The sequence below is a fragment of the Carassius auratus genome, unplaced genomic scaffold (genome assembly GCF_003368295.1).
Source record: "Carassius auratus strain Wakin unplaced genomic scaffold, ASM336829v1 scaf_tig00215076, whole genome shotgun sequence".
NCBI classification, from domain to species: Eukaryota; Metazoa; Chordata; class Actinopteri; order Cypriniformes; family Cyprinidae; genus Carassius; species Carassius auratus.
In genome coordinates this window covers 20888-43836 of record NW_020527925.1, presented here as the reverse complement: position 1 = coordinate 43836, position 22949 = coordinate 20888, and the positions used below count along the sequence as shown (strand labels likewise).

General features: G+C 35.8%; 1 protein-coding gene across 1 annotated transcript in view; it reads right to left on the bottom strand.

The window, feature by feature from the left end:
• Positions 1-1143: 1143 nt before the first annotated feature.
• LOC113093565 (double C2-like domain-containing protein beta) overlaps positions 1144-22949 on the bottom strand; it is a gene marked incomplete at its 5' end in the record, with an annotated part of 36556 nt that continues 14750 nt past the window's right edge. Inside the window, 5 exons of the mRNA XM_026259253.1 lie at positions 1144-2667; positions 11701-11797; positions 12386-12467; positions 21130-21254; positions 22514-22570. Coding sequence (XP_026115038.1) covers positions 2537-2667; positions 11701-11797; positions 12386-12467; positions 21130-21254; positions 22514-22570 — 492 coding nt within the window. The remainder of the gene's footprint in view (positions 2668-11700; positions 11798-12385; positions 12468-21129; positions 21255-22513; positions 22571-22949) is intronic.

The following is a 22949-nucleotide window of genomic DNA, read 5'->3' as shown; positions in this document are numbered from 1 at the left end:
ATGTTAAGAAGAAAATCAGAGGAATGAGTGAATCATAATTCACTGAAACATTTCAGCCTGGTTCTCACTCAAATCTATGACATGGCCTCAGATAACTTAGAATTTAGTGCAAGAGTCATATGGACTATTTTTTTTATTATACTTTTATGACAATTTTATGGTGCTTTTAGTTCTTTTTGGCAACAATGAATGGTTCTTTGAATGGAAAAAGAAAGCATGTACACTTTAGTAAAAAGAAAGTTCTCATTTTGTATATCTCATTTTTGAAAACAAAAAAACAACCAAAACAAAGAACCAGCAAGTGGATTTGGAACAACCTCTCCTCAGGTTTGTCAGATCTCTTCCTAAAGCCTAACTTGTGTGGAATATTCCCGGGGAATTTGAATCATTCATCTCAGACGTTCATCATAGCGCCTTTCTCTAATTGACCGAGAAGGGGGTGGAGGCCACAGCAGACACAAGCATCTCTTTTTCTCACTCCTTCTCTTCTTTTGTGGCTCTATAGGCCTTCATTCTTGTACTGTGGAGCGATGAGGCTGTCGCTCCTCTATTCATTGGAGGAATAATTCATCCATAAAAAGAGAGAGATAAAAAAGACATCACAACAGTGTTTCGCCACAAAAAAATAATAATAATGAAACTTTCTGTTCTACATTCATCCATCACAAACAAATGCATTTATGTAACAATATCATGTTATGCATAGAAATAGAATGCATGCAGAATCTCGGCCATTAAAGATGTACTTTACATCATGCATTCGTTATTTACGTTTCATTACATGACAAGAAATCTATTGCATGAATGAAAGCTCTTTATAAGACTTGAATCCACAAAACTCGCTCCATTTCTGATAGCCACCGTTGAAACCAATTTATTTCTGAGACGCAGTTACAGAGACCGACACACGATGGCAGTCACATCACATGTTCCACACAGACAGTCACCGAGGAAATGTGAGCGAGACTTGAACAATCCTCTTTCAGTTTGACCCCTTGTTCATTAAAGGTATAGTTCACCCAAAAATGAAAATTCTGTCATTCATTACTATCCCTTTAATGTTCCCCCTGAGTCCCATCTTGGCTGGCAGGTGGTGCCAATCCATTATCTTAATGCCATGCTGTTTCATCAAAGTAGCATGTATTGTCCCAGTTCACTGAGCAAAATAAAATACCCTTAGATGGACCCATTGATGGATATTACGACAAACATAAGCACTTCAGATCGGTGGTCCATCAAAGCATATGTGACATTCACTTGGCATGCAGCTGCTTAGAATAACATTTGATAATTATACAGCGTATAAGTCATTCATTTGATAACTCAAATGTTAAAGAACTCTATAAGTTTGGAATGAGGGATGAGGGCCATGAACGGAAGAGGTTAACAATAATTAAAGTGCAATTGAATGCCTAAAATCTCTTCAGTCAAGACTAGATCAAAAGTTGATGATTTGAATGTTATAAATAGCTAATAAATGCTATCACATGGATACAATTATAGCCCAATCCCCACGCATGGCAAGAAATGTGCATCTTTTCACAGAGCTAACTGTCGGGATGACAAAGCAAATCAACCCAGGTTTTGTGTTCTGACTCTTGTGCAACCCAAAGTTGTCCTTGACAGGTAGTTTGTCCTTCAAAGGCTTCATTTGATTGCTAATTTAACCCCTAATGGGGCGTGCAGTTGTGCATGAGGCCTGCCAGAGGCAATTCACCCTCTGTACTGGCGGTTAGACCTCTAAACCAGTAGAGGGTGCCGGAGAGGAAAGCGAAAAAGTCTGTCAATGTGCATCAGCGCTTTTTTTTTTTTAAAGACTATACAAACATTCAACAAAAAACACATACAAAGACAAAACATAGACAGGGACATTCACAGACACACACACTCGCCCACACATTCACGACGAGGAACTGTCGTTTGGTTCTGCTCAAAAGTGACGGGCGGCAGTTCTTGAGCGAATGTGTAAATCCATAGACAGTCCTTTTCATTGCTTAAGAGTTCCTTCATGCGCCGTCCCTTGTGCTTTTCCTGTGCATCATGTTTTTGTCGGACTGGAAGAGACTGTAAACGTTCATTCGTAACAAATCACAAAGGTAAATACATAGGTACACACAGACATTTACAGTCAGCTGGATGTGTTGTGCTTCGACAGTGTGCAGAATTACGGCACCACCAACTGTAACAAACACCAGGATGCTATTACACGTTTAACATGTAATAAACAATAACACTATAATATGGCATGAGCTCCTGTGGCATAGTCACAACACAGTACGACTTCACATTAGTGACGTGTAGACCAGAAAAAGGGGAAGATTCTTTGTGCGTCATAATCCGGGCTTGTGATCACACTTGCTTCTTTCTCATCACAAAAGAATGTGACACTTAGCTGTACAATAGATTATTATGCTTTTTCTCACACATTAATATGGAACGTCATCATCATCATCATTCTCAGACTGAGCATTATTGCATTTCTTTATCATTATTACTCCATTATTTTGTATTACTTAGCAGAGAATTAACACGTGTGTTAGTCACTGCAAGGGGCTCCTTGCTGTGTCAGTGTGTGCCAGTACTCCACTTTCTTTCCTTTGTATTTTAGACACTCAAACCAGTGTTTCAGTCTCTCTCCTTTTGCGTTAACCCCCAATTCAACGCCACCTGAGAAAGAGAGAACAATAAGATTCCAAATGAAAAATAGCAGGGCTGCATGATTGACCCAAAAAAAAAAAACAATAAATAATTACACTAAAGTTTAAGTTTGGGGTTGTTTATGTTTTTTTAAAGGAATCTTGTATAAATCTCATTATTCAAATATGCTGATTTGCTGCTCAAGAAACATTTCTCATTATTATCAATGTTGAAAAGTTGTGCCGCTTTTGTTTTGCTTTTGAAAGTCCTTTTCAAGCCGAAGGGCTAACTCATCTAATCTGTGGTCTATTATGCATCAAACTAAGATTGCTGTAAAGAGACACACATGGATTTTATCATGTTTATAAATGAAACCTGGCTAGGTTCTCAATGAAACACCCCTTCTTAACTGTAATTAATGAGTGTCTAGAGGACTGTTTTTTGAGAGAGTTCACAGAAATGCTATTGCAGGGGATTTTAATATTCACATAGATGACGCAGAAAACAAAATGAAGAAATTATAACTGTTTTAAACACTTCAGACCTGTTTCAGCATGTGCATTAATCTGCACACATTAAGGGACATACTCTAGATTTAATCATCAGTAGAGGTCTAAACACTTCATCCACTGTTATTAAGGATCTAGCACTATCTGATCACATCTGTATTTTCTTTGATATATTGATCTCTGCTACCACTGTATCTAGATCTGTCTCTGTCAGAAAAAGATGCATTAACAAGAACACTAGGGATGCACGATATTGGATTTTGGCCGATATTCGATATGCCGATATTTTCAAAATAATTTTGGCCGATGCCGATACCGATATCGATATATATACACATTTTTCGCCTGATATATTTAAACTTTAATTTTACTGAAGAGAAATCCATGTATCTCTTCTGTACTGATTCTACCATAAATGTATTATTTTACAAATGTAGACAGACATTCACATCTGAAAAACAGGTCAATTATTTCACTTGGAGAATATCGGTTTGGCTCATCGGCAGAAATATTCATATCGGCCGATACCGATGATGGTCATTTTAAGCTTTTATCGGCCGATACCGATGTTGTGCCGATATTATCGTGCATCCCTAAAGAACACTAGTGTGCTATTTATGGAGGCTTTATCTTTAACACCAAGCATTTCTTCAGACTCTGTTGATATTCTCCTTGATTCATTCAACTCAAAAGTTAAGAATGTTATTGATGATATTGCTCCTGTAATAGTCAGCAAGAAGACTAGCAGACAGAAATCAGCTTGGAGAAAATCAACAGCAGTACAGAGTATGAAAAAATAGAAAAATAATGCAGAAAAGCTGAGCGGATGTGGCGGAAGACGAAACTTGAAATTCACTATAGTATCTGTAAAGACAGGCTTCATGCTTTCAAGCTAGACACAGTTTCTTCTCAAACCTTATAAACAGTAACTTAAACAACATTCGCAGTCTTTTTGCCACTGTTGAGAGACTGACATTGCAAGAATTAGATGTTTTGTTTCCAGTCAAGATTTGAAGTAACTTGTTCATGCCTTTATCACCAGCAGGGTGCACTATTGTAACGGTCTCCTCACCGGCCTTCACAAAAAGACCATTAGACAGCTGCAGCTCATCCAGAACGCTGCTGCCTTGATTCTGACTAGAACCAGAAAATCTGAGCATATCACACCAGTCCTCAGGTCCTTACACTGACTTCCAGTTACATTTAGGATTGGTTTTAAAGTACTTTTACTTGTTTATAAATCTCTCAGTGACCTAGGACCGAAATTTATTGCAGATATGCTCACTGAATATAAAACCAACAGACCACTCAGATCATTAGAGAAGGGGAATCTGCTTTTAGTTATTATGCAGTTGGAATCAGAAGAGATCAGATATGCTACAGCATTAGCCACATTTAAATCTAGACTCAAAACTCATTGTGCATTTATTGAATGAGCACTGTGCAATGTCCGAACTGATTTCACTGTGTTTTATGAATTTCACTGTATTTTATGCAACCTGAAATGATTGCACTTAAATTAATTTAAAAAAATTTTAAATGTAAAAGTTTGTAAATTCCATGTTTTATTTTTGTGATTTTTATTTTTTTTTATGATTATTTTACTTTCTTTTATGTAAAGCACTTTGAATTACCGTTGTGTATGAAATGTGCTATACTGTACATGTGCTTTCCAGGATTCTTTGATGACTAGAAAGCTCAAAAGAACAGAATTTATTTCAAATTATTTTAAAATATTACATCCTTTAAGAATAAAATTATTAATTTTGCATGCTATAATTGATCTAATCTATTCTGTTTTATACTGGTCATATTTTACCCTAACTAGTAATTAGATGCTTATTTATCTATAAGGGTAATAAAACTGGGTGGAGAGTGAGGAGCACACAACCTGTTTTGCCTGATTGTCTATATTCACACATAAATCTGTTTTAAATCTTGTGTTCACATGGACAGTTTTAACTTTCCCCACAGACACTGTAACTGAAACAGCACATTAATATTTAATAAATGAGGTAAGCATTATGGTTGAATGTTTGTTGATAAGTAACTCAACATTACATTCTAGTTGAGTTGTTCTAGACACTTTTATGTGCGTTTCCCCCTTAGTCTAGCATCTGAGCTTGTTCTGAATAGTGATCGACCGATATAGATTTTTTATAACCGATACCGATACCAATTATTTGTATGTTTATGTACCCGATAACCGATATGCAGAACCGATATTTATTTACTGTTATACTTCTGTTTCTGACAATTATTACAAAACAAATGAGCTGAACAAACCATTTTATTTATAACAATCACTCCCTCCTTGCATACAAAAAAACAAAGCATTATATTTATACACAAATAAATAGAGGGGTCTGAGTCCAAAAAATTTAAGCGCACTGTTACTAAGTGTCTTTGTTTTAAAATAAAAGCTTTGATGAGGTAAAAAAATAAAAACAGGTAAAAAAAATAAAGCACAAAAATGATTCTAACATATTGGTGGGGGCGGGAGGGCTATTTAGTAGTGTAACTTAATACTCCCAGTTAAGCAGAACTAGGTTTTAGTGTAGAAAACAGAGTCTTTCAGCATTCTGCCCTGTAAGCCTGCTTCCTTCAAAAATTTTATGCAGTGGCCGTGCTTGAGGCTTCCTGATCATCAACCCAGTCAGGTACTGAGCAATATGAACGAACTTTTTTTTCCCGAGACTATATAAAGTTAAACAGCACTTATCAGTTGGCATTTTATGATCTAGATTCAATCTAACGTTAAATCATGAAATGCCAACTGACAAAGTGCTGTTTGACTATAATTTAATCAACCGCGATCGCGCATGGAGATAATAAATAATTAATTTCCACAAAGCGGTATATGTAGCCTATATGTGTATTAGCGAAATAATTGTTGTGTAGTAAATGATAATATAATCTAGGGTGTTTAAACAAGATAATCTTGTCAAAAGTTTCATTCAGTGGCATTGCTTGAGGCTTCCTGATCATCAACCCAGTCAGGTGCTGAGCAATATGAACGAACTTTTTTTCCCGAGACTATATAAAGTTAAACAGCACTTATCAGTTGGCATTTTATGATCTAGATTCAATCTAACGTTAAATCATGAAATGCCAACTGACAAAGTGCTGTTTGACTATAACTTAATCAACCGCGATCGCGTATGGAGATAATAAATAATTAATTTCCACAAAGCGGTAGGCTATATTTATATGTGTATTAGCGAAATAATTGTTATGTAGTAAATGATAATATAATCTAGGGTGTTTAAACAAGACAATCTTGTCAAAAGTTTCATTCAGTGGCCGTGCTTAAGCCTCCAGATCATCCGTCAGTTGCTAAGCAATATGAACAAACTTTCTCTTCTAGACTAATGGTGAGCAAATACAACAGATAGAGAATTAAATTCAACGCTTTTATTTTCAACATGCACTCATTCATATCTGTTTTATTTAATTCATGTAAAGATACGTCTTTATTGGGGCAGGACATGATGAATTACACTACGTGACTCAATGAGTTCGTCTCAATTGTTTAGAAACAAGCTGCATAAATTAACTATATCAGGAATTTATGTCTCAGATCTCATTTGTGCATGTCTGTTATGTTAAATAAAGTTGATTAATTAAAGCAAACCAAGTAGAACATATATTTACCTATGCACTGAGTTGTTGTTGACTGATCTCCTCAGACGCCCGGGGTGCAATGGCGGAAATCTCAAAACGGCCACAAGATGGCGCCGTAAATCGGCGAATCCGATATTACAAAACCGATACCCGATTATGGAAAAATGCTTAAATATCGGGAAAAATATCGGTAAACAGATACATCGGTCGATCACTAGTTCTGAATAATGAAAGTGAATGTGAATATGTTGGTGAACACAAGCTGCATTTCATTTCATCAGGCCCCTCACGTACTGAGATTCTGTCCCGCTTCGATCACTCCTACACAAACACACACACACACACACACACACACACACACACCTCACATCAATACAGCATGCTCATGGCCACAAGCAAGCCATGACAAATGAACCCTACGCATGACATCCCTGCCATAGGGAATGAAGAAAAAAAAAGAAAGGAAATAGACAGGGAGTGGGTGAAAGAAAGCGAGTTGGAAAGATCCAAGAAAATTTTAAATAACTACTAAGCTTCATTGCACTTGTCAATCCGAGACCTGCATCCTCCGTGTGCCTATACACCTGGATGTCTCTCACAAGCCTCTCTGTTCATTCACTTCATGTCATGTATTTACACTTCTGTGTTGATGCCCCCCTTAATCCGTTCTTCAGCCATCCCCTCTAAATCAGTAACACTGACATCAATTACTCTCTGTCCTGATCGTTACAGAGTCAACCATAAATAAACATGTCATTGCACAAAGCTCTAGAGCCTTTCTGTTCTAATCTCTTCCTCTGTTTCTTTTTATTAAGGGACCGCTGAGCCAAAAATGAAAATTCTATCATTTACAGGTTCATCTCAATAAATTAGAATGTTGTGGAAAAGTTCATTTCAGTAATTCAACTGTGAAAGTTTGTGTATTAACCTGTTAACTGTCACTCACATTTTTGAAGATAGACTTGAATGTGCATGATACAAACCTAAATTTTTATAATTCATGACTGAAAACATTTTGTTACATGATTTTGATGTGCCATTTACATGGTAATGCAATGTCTAATTTTAAAATGGGTTTTAAAGGATGAATTTTGAGATTTTATGTTTTCAAGTGATATATAACTTCTGATGATTTCTAAAATGTGATAGAGAAAAAGGCAACGAGGAAGTCTTTTTTTTAAACAAAGGTCGAAGCTCATTTTGTAATGTAGATTTCTGAGGGTGCACTCTTGTCATAAATTAATCTATTACTTTTCCTACATAATTTTTAACAAAAAATATTGGTAAAGTATATATTTGGGAGTCTTAGACCTTTCCAACGATATATAGTTTGTCAAGATTAGATTCGATTTGATTGTAATATAGTATAGTCAACGTAGGCGTCCCGTATACAGGACGGGGTGACAATTAACAGGTTAAATACATTCAATTCACATAGACTTACGTAGTTTAAGTCTTTGATTATTTTAATTGTGATGATTTTGGCTCACATTTAACAAAAACCCACCAATTCACTATCTCAAAATATTTGAATATGGTGACATGCCAATCAGCTAATCAATTTAAAACGCCTGCAAAGGTTTCCTGAACCTTCAAAATGGTCTCTCAGTTTGGTTCACTAGGCTACACATTCATGGGGAAGACTGGTGATCTGACAGTTGTCCAGAAGATAATCATTGACACCCTTCACAAGGAGGGTAAGACACAAAAATTCATTGCCAAAGAAGCGGGCTGTTCACAGAGTGCTGTATCCAAGCATGATAACAGAAGGTTCAGTGGAAGAAAAAAGTGTGGAAGAAAAACATCCACAACCAACCGAGAGAACCACAGCCTTTTGAGAACTGTCAAGCAAAATAAATTCAAGAACTTGAGTGAACTTCACAAGGAATGGACTGAGGCTGGGGTCAAGACATCAAGATCCACCACACACAAATGTGTCAAGGAATTTACTCAAGTACAGACAACGTCAGAGGCGTCTTACCTAGGCTAAGGAGAAGAACATGGTGTTTTTTGAAAACCAAAGTCACTACACCCGTTAACCAAGACATTTTGGAGCACTTCACGCTTCCTTCTGCTGACCAGCTTTTTGAAGATGCTGATTTCATTTTCCAGCAGGATTTGGCACCTGCCCACACTACCAAAAGCACCAAAAGTTGGTTAAATGACCATGGTGTTAGTGTGCTTGACTGACCAGCAAACTCACCAGACCTGAACCCCATAGAGAATCTATGGGGTATTGTCAAGAGGAAAATGAGAAACGAGACCAAAAAATGCAGATGAGCTGAAGGCCACTGTCAAAGAAACCACATACCACCTCAGCAGCGACACAAACTGATCACCTCCATGCCACGACGAATTGAGGCAGTCACTAAAGCAAAAGGAGCCCCTACCAAGTATTGAGTACGTGTACAGTAAATTAACATACTTTCCAGAAGGCCAACAATTCACTAAAAATAATTTATTGGTCTTATGAAGTATTCTAATTTGTTGAGAATTGGTGGGTTTTTGTTAAATGTGAGCCAAAATCATCACAATTAAAAGAACCAAAGACTTAAACTACTTCAATCTATGTGCAATTAATTTATTTAATACACTGGTTTCACAATTTGAGTTGATTTACTGAAATAAATGAACTCTTCCATGACATTCTAATTTATTGAGATGCACTTGTACTCACCCACGTCTTACAAAACCTGTATGATATTTTTTCTTCTTTGGAGCACAAAAAGCTGTTATTTATAGCAGAATGTCCAAGCTGCTCTTTCATTAAAAGTGAACAGTGACCACAGCTGTCGAGTGACACTTTCAGTGATTAACAACTTAAATTTCAGTCTGTTCCTCCAACAAAGTTATCATTTACATTCACATTGGACTACTTTATGATCCTTTTGTGATGCTTTTTTGTATTCTTTGGAGCTTGACAGCCCTGGACCCCTCCGATTTCATTGTATGCAAAGCACACATTATGGACATACTAAACTTCTCCTTTGGCGCTCCAAGTAAAGAAAAAGTCATATAGATTTGGAATTACATGAGAACGAGCAAATGATGAGATTTTTTGATACACTACCCTTTATATAAACTTTTTTCTTATTCTGCTCAGGAAATGAGACATGCAAGTAACATTCTACAAGAACAAAGCATCAAAACAAAACATCTTAAAGGAAAGATCCATGTCAAAATAAGTTAAGCTCTATCTGCAGCAACTTTGGCATGCTCACAATACCAAAAACAGTAATTTGATTTGTCGCTCAGTTTGCATTTACATTGGAAGTCTATACAGCAAAACATTCTGCAGAAATTTTCAAATCAAATTACTCTTATATACACGGTATATAACAGATATATTCTATAACTCATACTTTAACTTAATTTTGCTGCAAAGTTGTGTGGATATACACTGAGGATAGAAAATAATCACCCCTCTTTAAAATAGAGTTCAAGGATCATCTCCTTGTGTCAGTATTTTATTGAACCACCTTTTTCTTTAATCTGTTTCCTTTAGTCTGTTTGGGATATGTCTCTACTAACTTTGCACATTTAGTCTTCGCAATAATTGCCAAGTTTAGTTCAATTTGACGGTGAGTGTTTGTGGACTGCAGCCTTCCACAGATTTTCAGTAGGGTTGTGGGCTCTGACTAGGCCATGCGAGGACATTCACTTTTTTCTCCTTCAACCACTGTGTGCTCAGTTTTGCTGTGTGCTTTGGGTCATTTTCATGTTTTGAAGGTAAATCTTCTCACAGCAGATTTTCCTCAAGAAATCGAAGGTATTTTGCCCCATCCATATTTCCTTCTACCCTGTGCTCCAGTCCCTGCTCCAGAGAAACACCCCCATAACAGAATATTACTGTATACAGTACATGCTTTACTGGAGGAATGCTGTTATTTACATGGTGAGGTGTATTGGATTTCCACCAGACATATCGTTTGGTGTTGAGGCTGAATAATACAATTTTAATCTCATCTGCCTCAGAATCTAAAAAGTGTGTTTTGGCAATGCTCAGTTGTGACTACATGTGACTACATGGCTTTTTTCTTCCCTCTCGTACAAGCCACATTTTTGTAGACTTTGTGATATTGTTGTCACATGCACACAGTGACCACTCTTTGTCCTAAAACTGCTTCAGAGTTCCTGTACGCCTCTCTGACTAGTTTCCTCCTGGCCCTTTCATTCAGTTTGGAGCGGCGTCCTTATTCAGGGAGGGTTTGTGTTGTACCAAATACCTCCCAATTCTTAATAATAGACTTTACTGTGCTTCTAGGCATTGATAAAGCCTTTGAATTTTTTTTGTATGCATCTCCCTGACTTGTGCTTGTCCAAATCTTTATCCTGGAGATCTTATGATGGGTGCCCATAGTTGATTGTTTGCTCAGTTGAATCACCAAGGACTGAAATACTCCAGGAAAGCTATTTTCATGCTGAGCTAATCAAAATAAGCACAGCTGATCACAGTTGCAAGTCAAATGATTGAGAAGGTAATTAGCTACAGCAGATTTGGTTTAGAACTGATAGAGTTTCCAACTCAGTGATTCTGCTATCTTTTCTGATATGTTGGTGCTATATCTTTCACATGGATGTTATAAGTAACTAAAGTAACGAAATGTGATTATTTTAAAGGTGGTGATTATTTTCTCTACCCATTGTATACACACACACACACACACACACATTTATAAATAAACAAATAATAAATAAATAGAGAATATATCTAAGTACAGTAAATACAAAATAACTTGTAAGGTAAACCTTCATTCATTCTTTCTTATAAAAATGTGTGTTATCTGAATGGTTAAGCTGATCATCCTTTTAGCATTTTTCTTCATTCAATTGTTTTACCATTGTTATCAAGTGGCTTTAGTTTTCAAACAGTGTGTACTTTTATATTTGGTGAAGTGCTTTGCACCATAGACTTGCTCGTAAAACTCACCTATGAAGTCATTGCTCATGCCCAGGTCGTAGTCCCAGACTGAGATCTCCAGGGTTTTCTTGGCCAGCTGATCATGCGGGACTTCATAGGTAAACTCCTGGGTTGTAGAGGACATACATGAGTTTAGATATAGGGACAAAAAAAACATTTATATTTACACTGAGTGAAGGTGTGGTCACACTCAGCTTTGAGCATGCAAAGTTATAGATCAATCTGTGACTGCACAAATTCAAAGTTCATCAAACTTGAATTTAGTTTGCAGCAAAGAATGAAACGTCCTGATTTATGTTTGCTTTCTGCTCACACACATTTACATGAATATGAATGGATTTGAACAGAGCAGAAAGTCTAAAGGGTTGCTTGACTGTGGCAATATCCGAATTATGTATTTATCCCTGATATTTTATTGCAAATATTACTTTAGATTAAAAAAAGATATTCAAGACTGCTTTAAACTCCCTTATAAAGCCTATAGCCTCATTTAAATGCCATTGGTTTGCCATTGCATTTGTCTGTGACTGGTTACAGTTCTCAACCACTGAAAAAAAAAAACTGTGTAAAAGAGATTTTAGTTCAAGCAGATGTAAACCAAGAAATCGGCATTTTTAAATTTTAATTAATTGCGAGAACCTTACTCTTAATTGTGCCGTTTCATGTGACCACACCTTTAATGGAAATAGCTGACCTCGTTAAACTCTGGGTTTAATGTCTTCTTCTTCACTGAGGTTTTGTATTTGGACTTTTTCCCCATGTTAGGCTGCAAAATACTGATAAAGAGAAATAGCCAGAAATTAATCATTCCTCTGCAGTGAAAATGTGACAACTTCTGAAACATCAAAGCAAATCATTAACCCGGTTTGTCTCAACCTCACAAAACAAAACATCCATGACACAATCAAGGCAGAAAAAATACAGAGCACATTTTAGGGCATGACAAATTCTAGAGAGAGAACGGTGAGAGAGACCTTGTACTGTATAGTGAGGTGGTGGTGGGATGGGGTGTTGTGCTGGGTGATTCGTTCAATCTATTACAGACTGAGATGATAATCTCTATCTGAGGATGGATAGAATGAATAGATTGAGATGGTGTTGGAGGACAGATGATGCATCCACAAGGTCTGTGGCTCACGGAGTCATCAGTGGATTACCAATCAGGACTCATCATTTATTATTCATGAGATATCTCACCCTACACAACATGTTACAGAGGAGAGAGTTGGAGAGAGACATGTGATGTGAAAAAACGCATGGGGATATGATGCAAGAGACATAATACCATCTACATGGATCCATGACGAGTTGTGAAACCTGCTTCCGTGCCCGAAGCAGTTACACAGCACACAGTTAAATATGTTTTAATAACACAGAGGTTGAACAACACTAAATTCACTATAAATGAATCATGCCAGTGTATATATTCACATGACATCTGCTTAAGGCTGATTAAGTACAAGAATTAAACAAAACAACTACCTGCAGTTCAGACACATAAATGAGCTCTTAAAATTATTAAAGCACATATAACTAGACCATATATCTGAATGTTGCTTTGCTGCTTTTCACCAACATTTGATGAGGATCAGCTGCTATGATCTACATATATATATATATATATATATATATATATATATATATATATATATATATATATATATATATATATATAATTGTGTGTGTGTGTGAGCTTGTTCATGTGGTTAACGAGGACACAAATTTGTATAATGACATAGGTATGACACAGGTATTACAATGAGGAGGTGGTTTATGAGGACATTTTTAGTGTCCCCGTAATTCAAAATGCTTATAAATCATACAGAATTAGTTATTTTGAAAATCCAAAAATGCACAAAGTTTCCTGTGAGGGTTAGGTTTAGGTGAAGGGTTGGGGTAGGGCAATAGAAAATACAGTTTGTACAGAATAAAACCCATTACGCCCATGGAGAGTCCCCATAAACCACATTTACCAACATCTCTGTGTGTGTGTGTGTGACCCTGGACCACAAAACCGGTCTTTAGTCGCTAGGGCATATTTTTAGCAGTAGCCGAAAAACATACTGTATGGGTCAAAAATCTTTATGCCAAAAATCATTAGGTTATTAAGTAAAGATCATGTTCCATGAAGGTATTTTGTAAATTTACTACAGTAAATATATAAAAAAGTAATTTTTGATTCGTAATATTCATTACTAAGAATTCATTTGAACAACTTTAAAGGCAATTTTCTCAGTTTTTAGATTTTTTTTGCACCCTCAGATCCTCAGATTTTCAAATAGTTGGATCTTGGCCAAATATTGTTCAATCCTAATAAACCAAACATGATTTATTCAGCTTTCAGATGATGTATAAATCTCAATTTTAAGGGTCATAGATAGATAGATAGATAAAATCATTTGGTCTAATATAACCAAACTTTATGAATGAGTAATTTGCTGAATTCAGAACTGTGTACTAGTTACTATTTTACTAAGTATGCTGTTTCAGTGATTCAATCAACTGAATCATTCAAAAACACTGATTCATTCAAATTAAGACGGATTCATTCATTCAATAGACAAACCGATATTCTGAATTTGAAAAACATGCAGCCAAAGATAAATCCAGGGAAACAGAAAATAGTTGAAGTCCTACAGCGTCTTTTTGAGATGTTGCGTATGCACAGTCTAAACAAAATGAACAAATCAGTCTCTGAGACAACTTGTTATTCCCAAGACGTATCAGAGCAAAAACAACTGTGCTGAACACACAACGGTTCTGTAACTATTGTGCCTTAAATTACTTTCTTATCAGCTTATTTATTGAACAGGTGTATGAAGGCAATATCACACTTGCAATCATGCTGTTGGTTTCCATTAAATGTCAACTGGATAATACTGACAGATTATCATTTAACAGCACAGCATGTGTTCGGTGCAAAAAATTATTTTCCACTGGATGATAACCACTGAACTTATAACTCGCTATATGAAAATAATAATAGATGCTTGAGTGACAATTCAATGTAAAATCAGCCAATCTTTAGATAATAATTGACTGAATTGCTGGTACATGTGTGGACATTAATCAGAAATTAATCAATAACTTTCAAATAATGACATTTAGTCAGAATATTAATGATGTTTTATTTTTGTGTGACAAGCTTTATGTCACTGACAGGATTATTTTAAATTTCTAATGGCTTTTTAATGTGATCCTATTAATATTTTTTGACAAAAATGGATGGGGAAGTATTATCAGACTTTGGAAGAGTTACAGGGCAGATAAACTTGATTTAAATGGTGAAACACAGTGATGCTTAGCATGCTAATATTAGATGCTACTTCATTAAGAATGAGGCACATAATGTCCTTCTCAAGAAGAGCTGCAGGAAATTTCATTCTTGATACCATGGGGCCGAATTCAGATCTAACCCTAAGGAGACAACTCTCGTCATCTGGGTAATTAAAAGAATAACTGTCGTCTTGGACTAGCCTGTCTACAGTGACAACTGTCAGTCCTGAATGAAAGAAGAAATGTGGCATGGTCAAAATGTTTATGCATGCAATGAGACATTCTTGAGTCTTGGAAATCATTGTGTAGCGAGGGCAAATTCAGATGAATAAGAATGACATTCTTCAGTATGTTAACCCCCAGTCTATTATTTAGCCCTAATCTTAAAGACCTTTGTTATTTCTTGCAGAAAGTTCACTTCATAACAGGCATAGTAAAACAAGACAAAAAAAAAAAACTTTTTACATAATATTTACATGTATTAAAGCTGAAGTGTGCCATTTGTAATTAGTGCAAGCAGCATAAAATTAGTGTGTAATTATCATTCCTTTCCCTAAAACAGTAGCAAAGCTGAAAGTCGTGGGTTTAATTCCAAGGTGAATGCTTGAACTTATACAGTAAGTACACCATGAATGCAACGCAAACCGTTTTGCATCTGCCAAATGTGAATGTAATTTCTGTGCCATCAAATGAAAATGTGTATGTGTGCCTAACAGTTTTATATATATTATATATTTTTATATATTTTAAAGTGTAATTTATTCCTGCAATGGCAAGTTGAATTTTCAGCATTAATACTCCAGACTTCAGTGTCACAAGATCCTTTAAAAATCATTCTGATATGCTGATTTGCTGCTCAGGAAACATTTCTTATTATTATTAATGTTAAAAAAACAGTTGTGCTGCTTGATATTTCTTCCGGTTCAAAAGAACAGCATTTATTTGAAAATAATTTTCATAACAATATAAAACTTTACTGTCAGTTACGATCAGTTTAGTGCATCCTTGCTGAATAAAATTTATCCATTTCTTAAAAATAAAATAAATGTAAATTAATTCTTACTGACCAAACCTTTGAACATCTTCCATTAAAGAGTCAATATGACAGTCCTGTCTCTAACTCACACCACTGTTTGAGCCAAAGATGCTTTATTGGGAAGCTCAAATCACTGAAACAGACAGACTAATGCTCTGAAAGCACCATAGAGTTGCAGTGTTGACATGTTTCCTGGAATTCAAACACTATAGTTGACTCTGCACTGAAAAAGGGGAAAGTATTTTAGCATCAAGAAAATAAACACTTCAGCTTTAAAGTGCAGCTGCATCCACGTATCGGTGAATTAGTCACTAATTACATTTTAACTTAATAGTTTTTGCAATTAGTGAAAAATGCACATTTAAGACGTCTGTGCACTATGCCAAGCGTCTGAATAAACATGTGAATGCGAGACTAAATGTCTTGTCATTGCAACAAGTTCAGATGAAAGCGGAACTATTGAAATTGTGTCCTGTGTAATGACATTAATTAGAGCATGGGCAATAATATCTGCATTCCCTCGTCTGTCCTAATTATGTGGTGATGCCAAGGGCCAGATGAAAATAGAGCTGGACTCCACGGGTCTTATTCATAATCATTACATACACATTACACACACAATCTGAAAAGTGGGGGCATATCTAAATCTCATCAGCCTCTATAAATACACATTAGAAATGTCATTCGTTTTAAATGCCTAGTTGTCACAGATACACTCATGTGAGAAAGTACTTGAAAGCATAAACCAAACTTTCCAGAAACAGCATTGTTGCGACATATGATATGAATATAAAAAAAATGCATAATTCTGTCAAACGCGACTTTTCTTCTCTGCTGTTTTTCATGTCTTCGCTCATCAGGAAGGGTACTTTCTGTCAGCGGCTCAGAGTAACCGTCCCAGGCATACTTAAGTCATGAATATTAATTATGTGATGTTCACCCAAACTGATTTGCTAAAAGTCAGACATTTGTGAATGCTAGCTTCAGCTGGATTACTGCATTTGTGTTTTTGTGCAGTATCAAAACAACTGATTGGCTTCTGGAACTGAACTGACCTGATTTACTTGTCTTAATATACATCCCAGTTCTTACTGTTTATAAGGGTGTGCACAAATCATAGAATATTCAATCTGAAATTATTATTCGGAAAGTGAAAACACAATTTAAATTTTACTACCTGTTGCTTTGCTGGCCGTAAATGCATGGAATCCATGATGAATCCTAAGCAAGCAAATTAAAAGCCAGTTATAACTAAATGCACTGGGTAGCACAGATAGTTAACAAGTTAATTGTATTTGATCACAGAATGTCATTGTCTGCCTTTTATTGTTTTTTCTCAACATTACCATGAGGTGAGACAATATAAACAGAGGCCAACTCGAGTGTAATGTATGTTCTGTACTTTAATTGGCATGGTCTGCTTTATTGTTTTAATTTGCTTTGCTCGAGTTTGAATGCTTTTCTTTTATATATATTTGTTTCAGCCTTGCTGACATTGTTGCATATAATGTTCTGTGAACACTGTAGAATATTGTTGTGTATGATGCCTAATCATAAGCTTGTTCAGAAATGGTGACAAAAATGTGATTATTAGAAAAGAACGTCTTTCCCGATAACGTCATTTAAATAAACAAATATTTGAATATTAGTATTTTTTATGAGCACAAATATTCTAATACAATATTTCTGAAAAATCCCTAATTATTTATTGGTGCATGTTTTTCAAAAGAAAAAAACATCTTTAAATGCTTCTGAAAACAACCTTCCATTTTGGCTACTTTCACCAAACTAATCATTTCCAAAAAACTGTCATGAAGAGATCATGATCTAATCAAGTCCTAAACAGTGCTATTTACTATTATAGTTTTTTTTTTTTTCATTTTCCATTTTTATTTTAGTTAAAGTTTTACTAATTTTGTTCTGTTTTTGTCACCTTTAGTATTTTTTTTAAGCTTTAGTTTAAGTTATTTTAGTACATCAAGTTAAACTGAATGAAAATTACAAAAGATGCCTTGCAAACTACTTAAAATAAGAATTTGTTTATTTTATTCATTTAACGTTTACTTCAAATAGCAGTTTTTAATGGTTTTAATTTTCAGTTTGAGTTTTAGTTAACTAATACTAAAAGGTAAAGCTGTTTCATCTCATTGAATATCCTGTTTACTTAATGAATACGTAAAAAATGGTTTGCAAATGTTTTTCATCAATGTTTAAGTCACTCTTTTTATCTTTGCAGCCCAAGAAAATAAACCTATTTAAAAGTATAACAATTATCAGGTAACCTGAATTTTGAAATTTGTAAAAGTATTTGCTAGGACTGCACGATATTGGGAAAAAAATGACATTGCGATTATTTCATTTTTCTGTGATATGTATTGCGATATGAAATCTAATCAAATTTTTTCTTACAAACAAAAATGGGGTGAGCACACTTACATTCTCATTTTAAATGATTTAAACATCGACACCATCGTGTCAATTGATTATTATGCACGAGGGAGAGAGAGCAAGACAGCGAAGACGGTGAGTGTGCGGCTGGGGCTCGCTCGCTCTCTCTCTCCCTCTGTCTCTCTCTCTCGCGCTCTCTTGGCCCTCTCTCTCGCTCCTTCTCTCTCTCATGCGCTCTCTCTCTCTCTCTCTGCCCTGTTAAACTGACAGGACTTAAAAACACATGCAAATGATAAACTTTCACTCTATGATGGTTAAGATGTGCAATTAATCCGCGAATCACATTCGTCAAGGGCCAGGGAGCAGCTGGCCCATACAGTTAATGAATAATGGATCAACTACGACAGCCTACATCGCACATCCTGCGATGCGACTATCGTGGATTCGTGCACGTGATATATAAGCTTAAACAACACATTGTGCAGCCCTAGTATTTGCCACACACATGATCTCTGTTGAAAATAATCAACTAATCACTGATTGAATGGAAATGTCTAGAAATTATTTGCTTGGGTAATTCAATTTGAGATGTTTCGAACACAGCTGATGTGTAGATTCCTTTCCTGAATATCTCAGAAAATGCCTGCAGCCTTGCCTTAGCACATTGATTAAATGGATTTCCTTCTAGCAACTTGGATATGGTGATTAGATTCACATACAGGAGAGAAGAGATAGAGAGTTGTTGGTAAACTTCCCTGCATAAGCTTCTTCGGTCAGACACTTGCCTGAGAAAAACATCTCAACAGAAAAAAACTAAACAATAAAACATGTGAATGTCACTAGCTGCCCCTATCTAAATCCAGAGATTTAGTTTCTCTTCCCCCCTATGGAACGACTTCTGTATTGATTGGCCCCCAGTTTCCCTCCACAGTTAATCCCTACTTGTGTCCAGTTTCATGTTTCCTCTGTTACAGACTGAGCCCTCCAAAGACTCAACAAACATGGCCAATGTTACTACAGAGAGAGAGAGAGTTACTAGCTGACTGACAGAGGATTTTACTTTTAATTAAAACAATTTTTTTAATGGTAATTCATTGTAATTAGTTTTTCAAAAATTAGTCACATTTAAACTAATTTAAACAGAAATGCATAAAAATAAAATAGAAATACAAAGAACTGTTTAGCCCTGTTTCAAAAATGTGTATAGATAATTTAAATTTAAATGTAACAAACACTTGTTTTTTTTTTTTTGTTTTTTTTTTTGCATTATTGATGTGTTCCAGTTATTTCACATTATTGTTATTATTATTATTTTTTTTGGAATCCAATAATTAATTCCAATTAAAGCCTTTCTTACTGTTAAAAAGACAAGAGTGACTGATGCAGAAAATCCAATCTACTAAAATGAGTTTTCTGCTTCAGTAGATTCCAGCTAAATCCAGCCATGACTGAATCAACCTCAGCGGACAAAAAAGCCAAATAACATCTCCAGCGGTCACAATAAACAAACAATCCCAGCATCCAAACAATCCTCTGCCATGCTTTTATACGAGTCATGAGAGATGCAGTCAAAATTTCCCCCTTATCTTTAACTATATTGACAAGTCTAAAGCAGCTGTCACACACACATGCACAAGCACACTCCCAGCAGTCTATCCCGCTGTATAAAAGCCAGTCCAACAATAGATTTCCACTGCTCCAGTGAGCCCATCAGTGCCTGTAACTGGCACGATAAACAAGGAAATCCTATCTCCTCAGAGCAGATAGCGGAAAAAACTCCTCTCCATCACACAACACATCAAAATTCATTCCCAATAAGAATGAACAGGACCACATTGACAGGAAGAGAGTGGTCCAAGATTTATGCATGCTTATCAAACTTGAGAGGAGAGAGAGCACGAGGAATGGATAGAGTTGAGGAAGAAGAGGTATAGGAAATGATAAAAGAGCATGTGATAGGAAACGGAGGGCAGGAAGCCAAAGCTGAGAGTTTGAGATTTTTGTTCAGTTTTTTTCTGACTTGCCTCTTCACTCTATGCATCTCTATGCCCCATTAATTCCCTATGCCTCTAAATAAAATCTCCTCATGTCTTATTGTGTGGGTGGACTTTAAATTATTCTGCACAAGAACCCACGGGGGGATAAATTATAATCAACCGGATGTACAGAGAGAAATAAATCACCCTGAAATGAAATCCATGATGCTAACTAGGAGGGCGATGCCAATGAATTGAGTCATAAAGCAGTTACATTTACTTATGTTCGCCTGACGCTGTGCTATGCAATGATTCGAGGGAGGACGAAACAAAATTATGCTTGTTAAAACTTGCTTTTTTGATTGTAATAAATGTGAAAATTAAATAAAAGCTGTGAAAATGATAATCATGCCCACCATTGACTCACTACAGGAGCCCTGGGGATTGTACTTGTCTGCTAATTTACTTTTAACACTCGTTGAGGTACTGATTACAACATTAGCTCCACTCGTGTGTTTGGTTGTAGGCTCAAATCATCACACAAAGCCAGTGGGTTAAAAAATACTCTGTTCGATGACTATCTGATGCATATTGCAGATAAAGCTGGTTATTCTGATTGCCTGGCTTTTTATGCTTGTGCAATGCCAAAAACTCAGACTTGACATGAATAGGCATTAATGTGACCCCATCCGCCTCTTTTATCAGTTCCTGTCACTTTGGCACTGTCCACTCTGGGGAAAAAAAAAGTGAAAGAAGACTCACATTTTGACAAAGGGGTCCGAGTAGCCATTCGAATCCATGGCGGCAAGGTGAGCACAGCGAATAATTCCCACAATCAGAGAACTCTTCTCTGTGATGTACATCAGAGAGACCAGGATACGACCACGCTAGAGAAACAGAGAAAGACAGACAGACAAGATCAATATTCAGACCAACAATAGTACATTAACCAGTATATGTCAGTACAGCACAATGGGGTCCACACCACAACTATAACGTTAAAGGCACAGAGAAACGATATCGTTGGAATCATTTTCAGAACGATTTTTTTTTCTGATGAACGATAAAAACAATGCCAACCAATCAGAATCAATCCTGCTGTAATGAGCTTCAGAATTTAAAGAAGCAGACACGCGTCCGCTTAGAATACACAGACAATATCGTTCGCTGGTGTGGACGCTAATATTGTTATCTTTATAGTTATCGTTCTTGGTGTGAATGGTCCTTAAACATCCCCTTAAGAACAATGTGATTGTTCATCTAGTCCAAAATAAACATGACTGAAAAATATCGATTCTTATTGTATACAGAGGGGGTTATAAAATTTGCATTACATTTTTTTATATATTATATATATAGCAGTGACAATATTAGTACAGGCATAACTAGTGTTGTATCAAAATATACTAAGAAAGTTTGGGATCAGACAGTTTTTAGATATTTTATTTATCAAAAGTGACATAATGTATAACATTCTATTTCAAATAAATGTTTTCCCCCCTTTTTTCACAAAAATATTAAGCAACACAACTATTTTCCGTTTTGATAATAATAAGAAATGATTTTTGAGCATCTGAATTTCTGAAAGATAAAATGGCTGCTGAAAAATCATCATTATTGTAAATCGTAATATTTCACAATATTGCTGTTTATACTGTATTTTTGATCATATAAATGCAGCCTTGGTGAGCATACAGACTTATGAAAGGTAGTGTGAGTGTATATACTTAAAACTCCATGAGCAAAGGATGTTTTTTGGTTCATTTAATTCAGAATGTCATGAAAATGACTTTTACTTACAGAACACTATATACAATAATAGTACAGGCAAATATTCATGATCATTTTAGAGATTCTCATTAGTGTCTTTGAAAAATATTTAAAACTTATTTTAAATGTACACTGAACAAAATTATAAACGTAACACTTATTTATTTTTTGGACAGTTTATCAGTCCAAAGTGAAAAACAAGGGATCAAGAAAGTGCTTTTCTTTCTAATTAGTGTTTTGAGAGAATAAAAATCAGGTCCTTTTATCCTGGGGGCTTTGTCCTCATTGTAACCTGAATGTGAGAGTTCTATGTTCGGGAGTAAATAGGGAGTTTCCTGAGGTCTCAAATATGGGATGGAAAGTATTGGATCTTTACCTCCTCTTCTGCAACAAGAGCCCCATGATCCACTGCCTGGCTGTTACCATCCCGAGTCTGTAAGAACATAGAAAGGTTATTAATAATACAGCAAATGCCCAAACACTAAATTATGCATCGTACAAATTTCAACAGACATAACCTCGCAATGGTCACAATGACTCACACACACTTGTTTTTGTGAAAAGTGGGTTCATCCCATAGGTGTAATTGTTTTTATACTGTACAAACTGTATATTCTATGGCTCTACACCAACCCTACACCTAACCCTAACCCTCACAGGAAACTGTGCATTTTTACTTTCTCCAAAAAATTAATTCTGTTTGATTTATAAGAGTTTTGAAAAATGGGGACATGGGTTATGTCGTCATAAGTCACCCTCTCCTTGTAATACCTGTGTCATACCCATGTCATTATACAGAGTAGTGTCCTGAT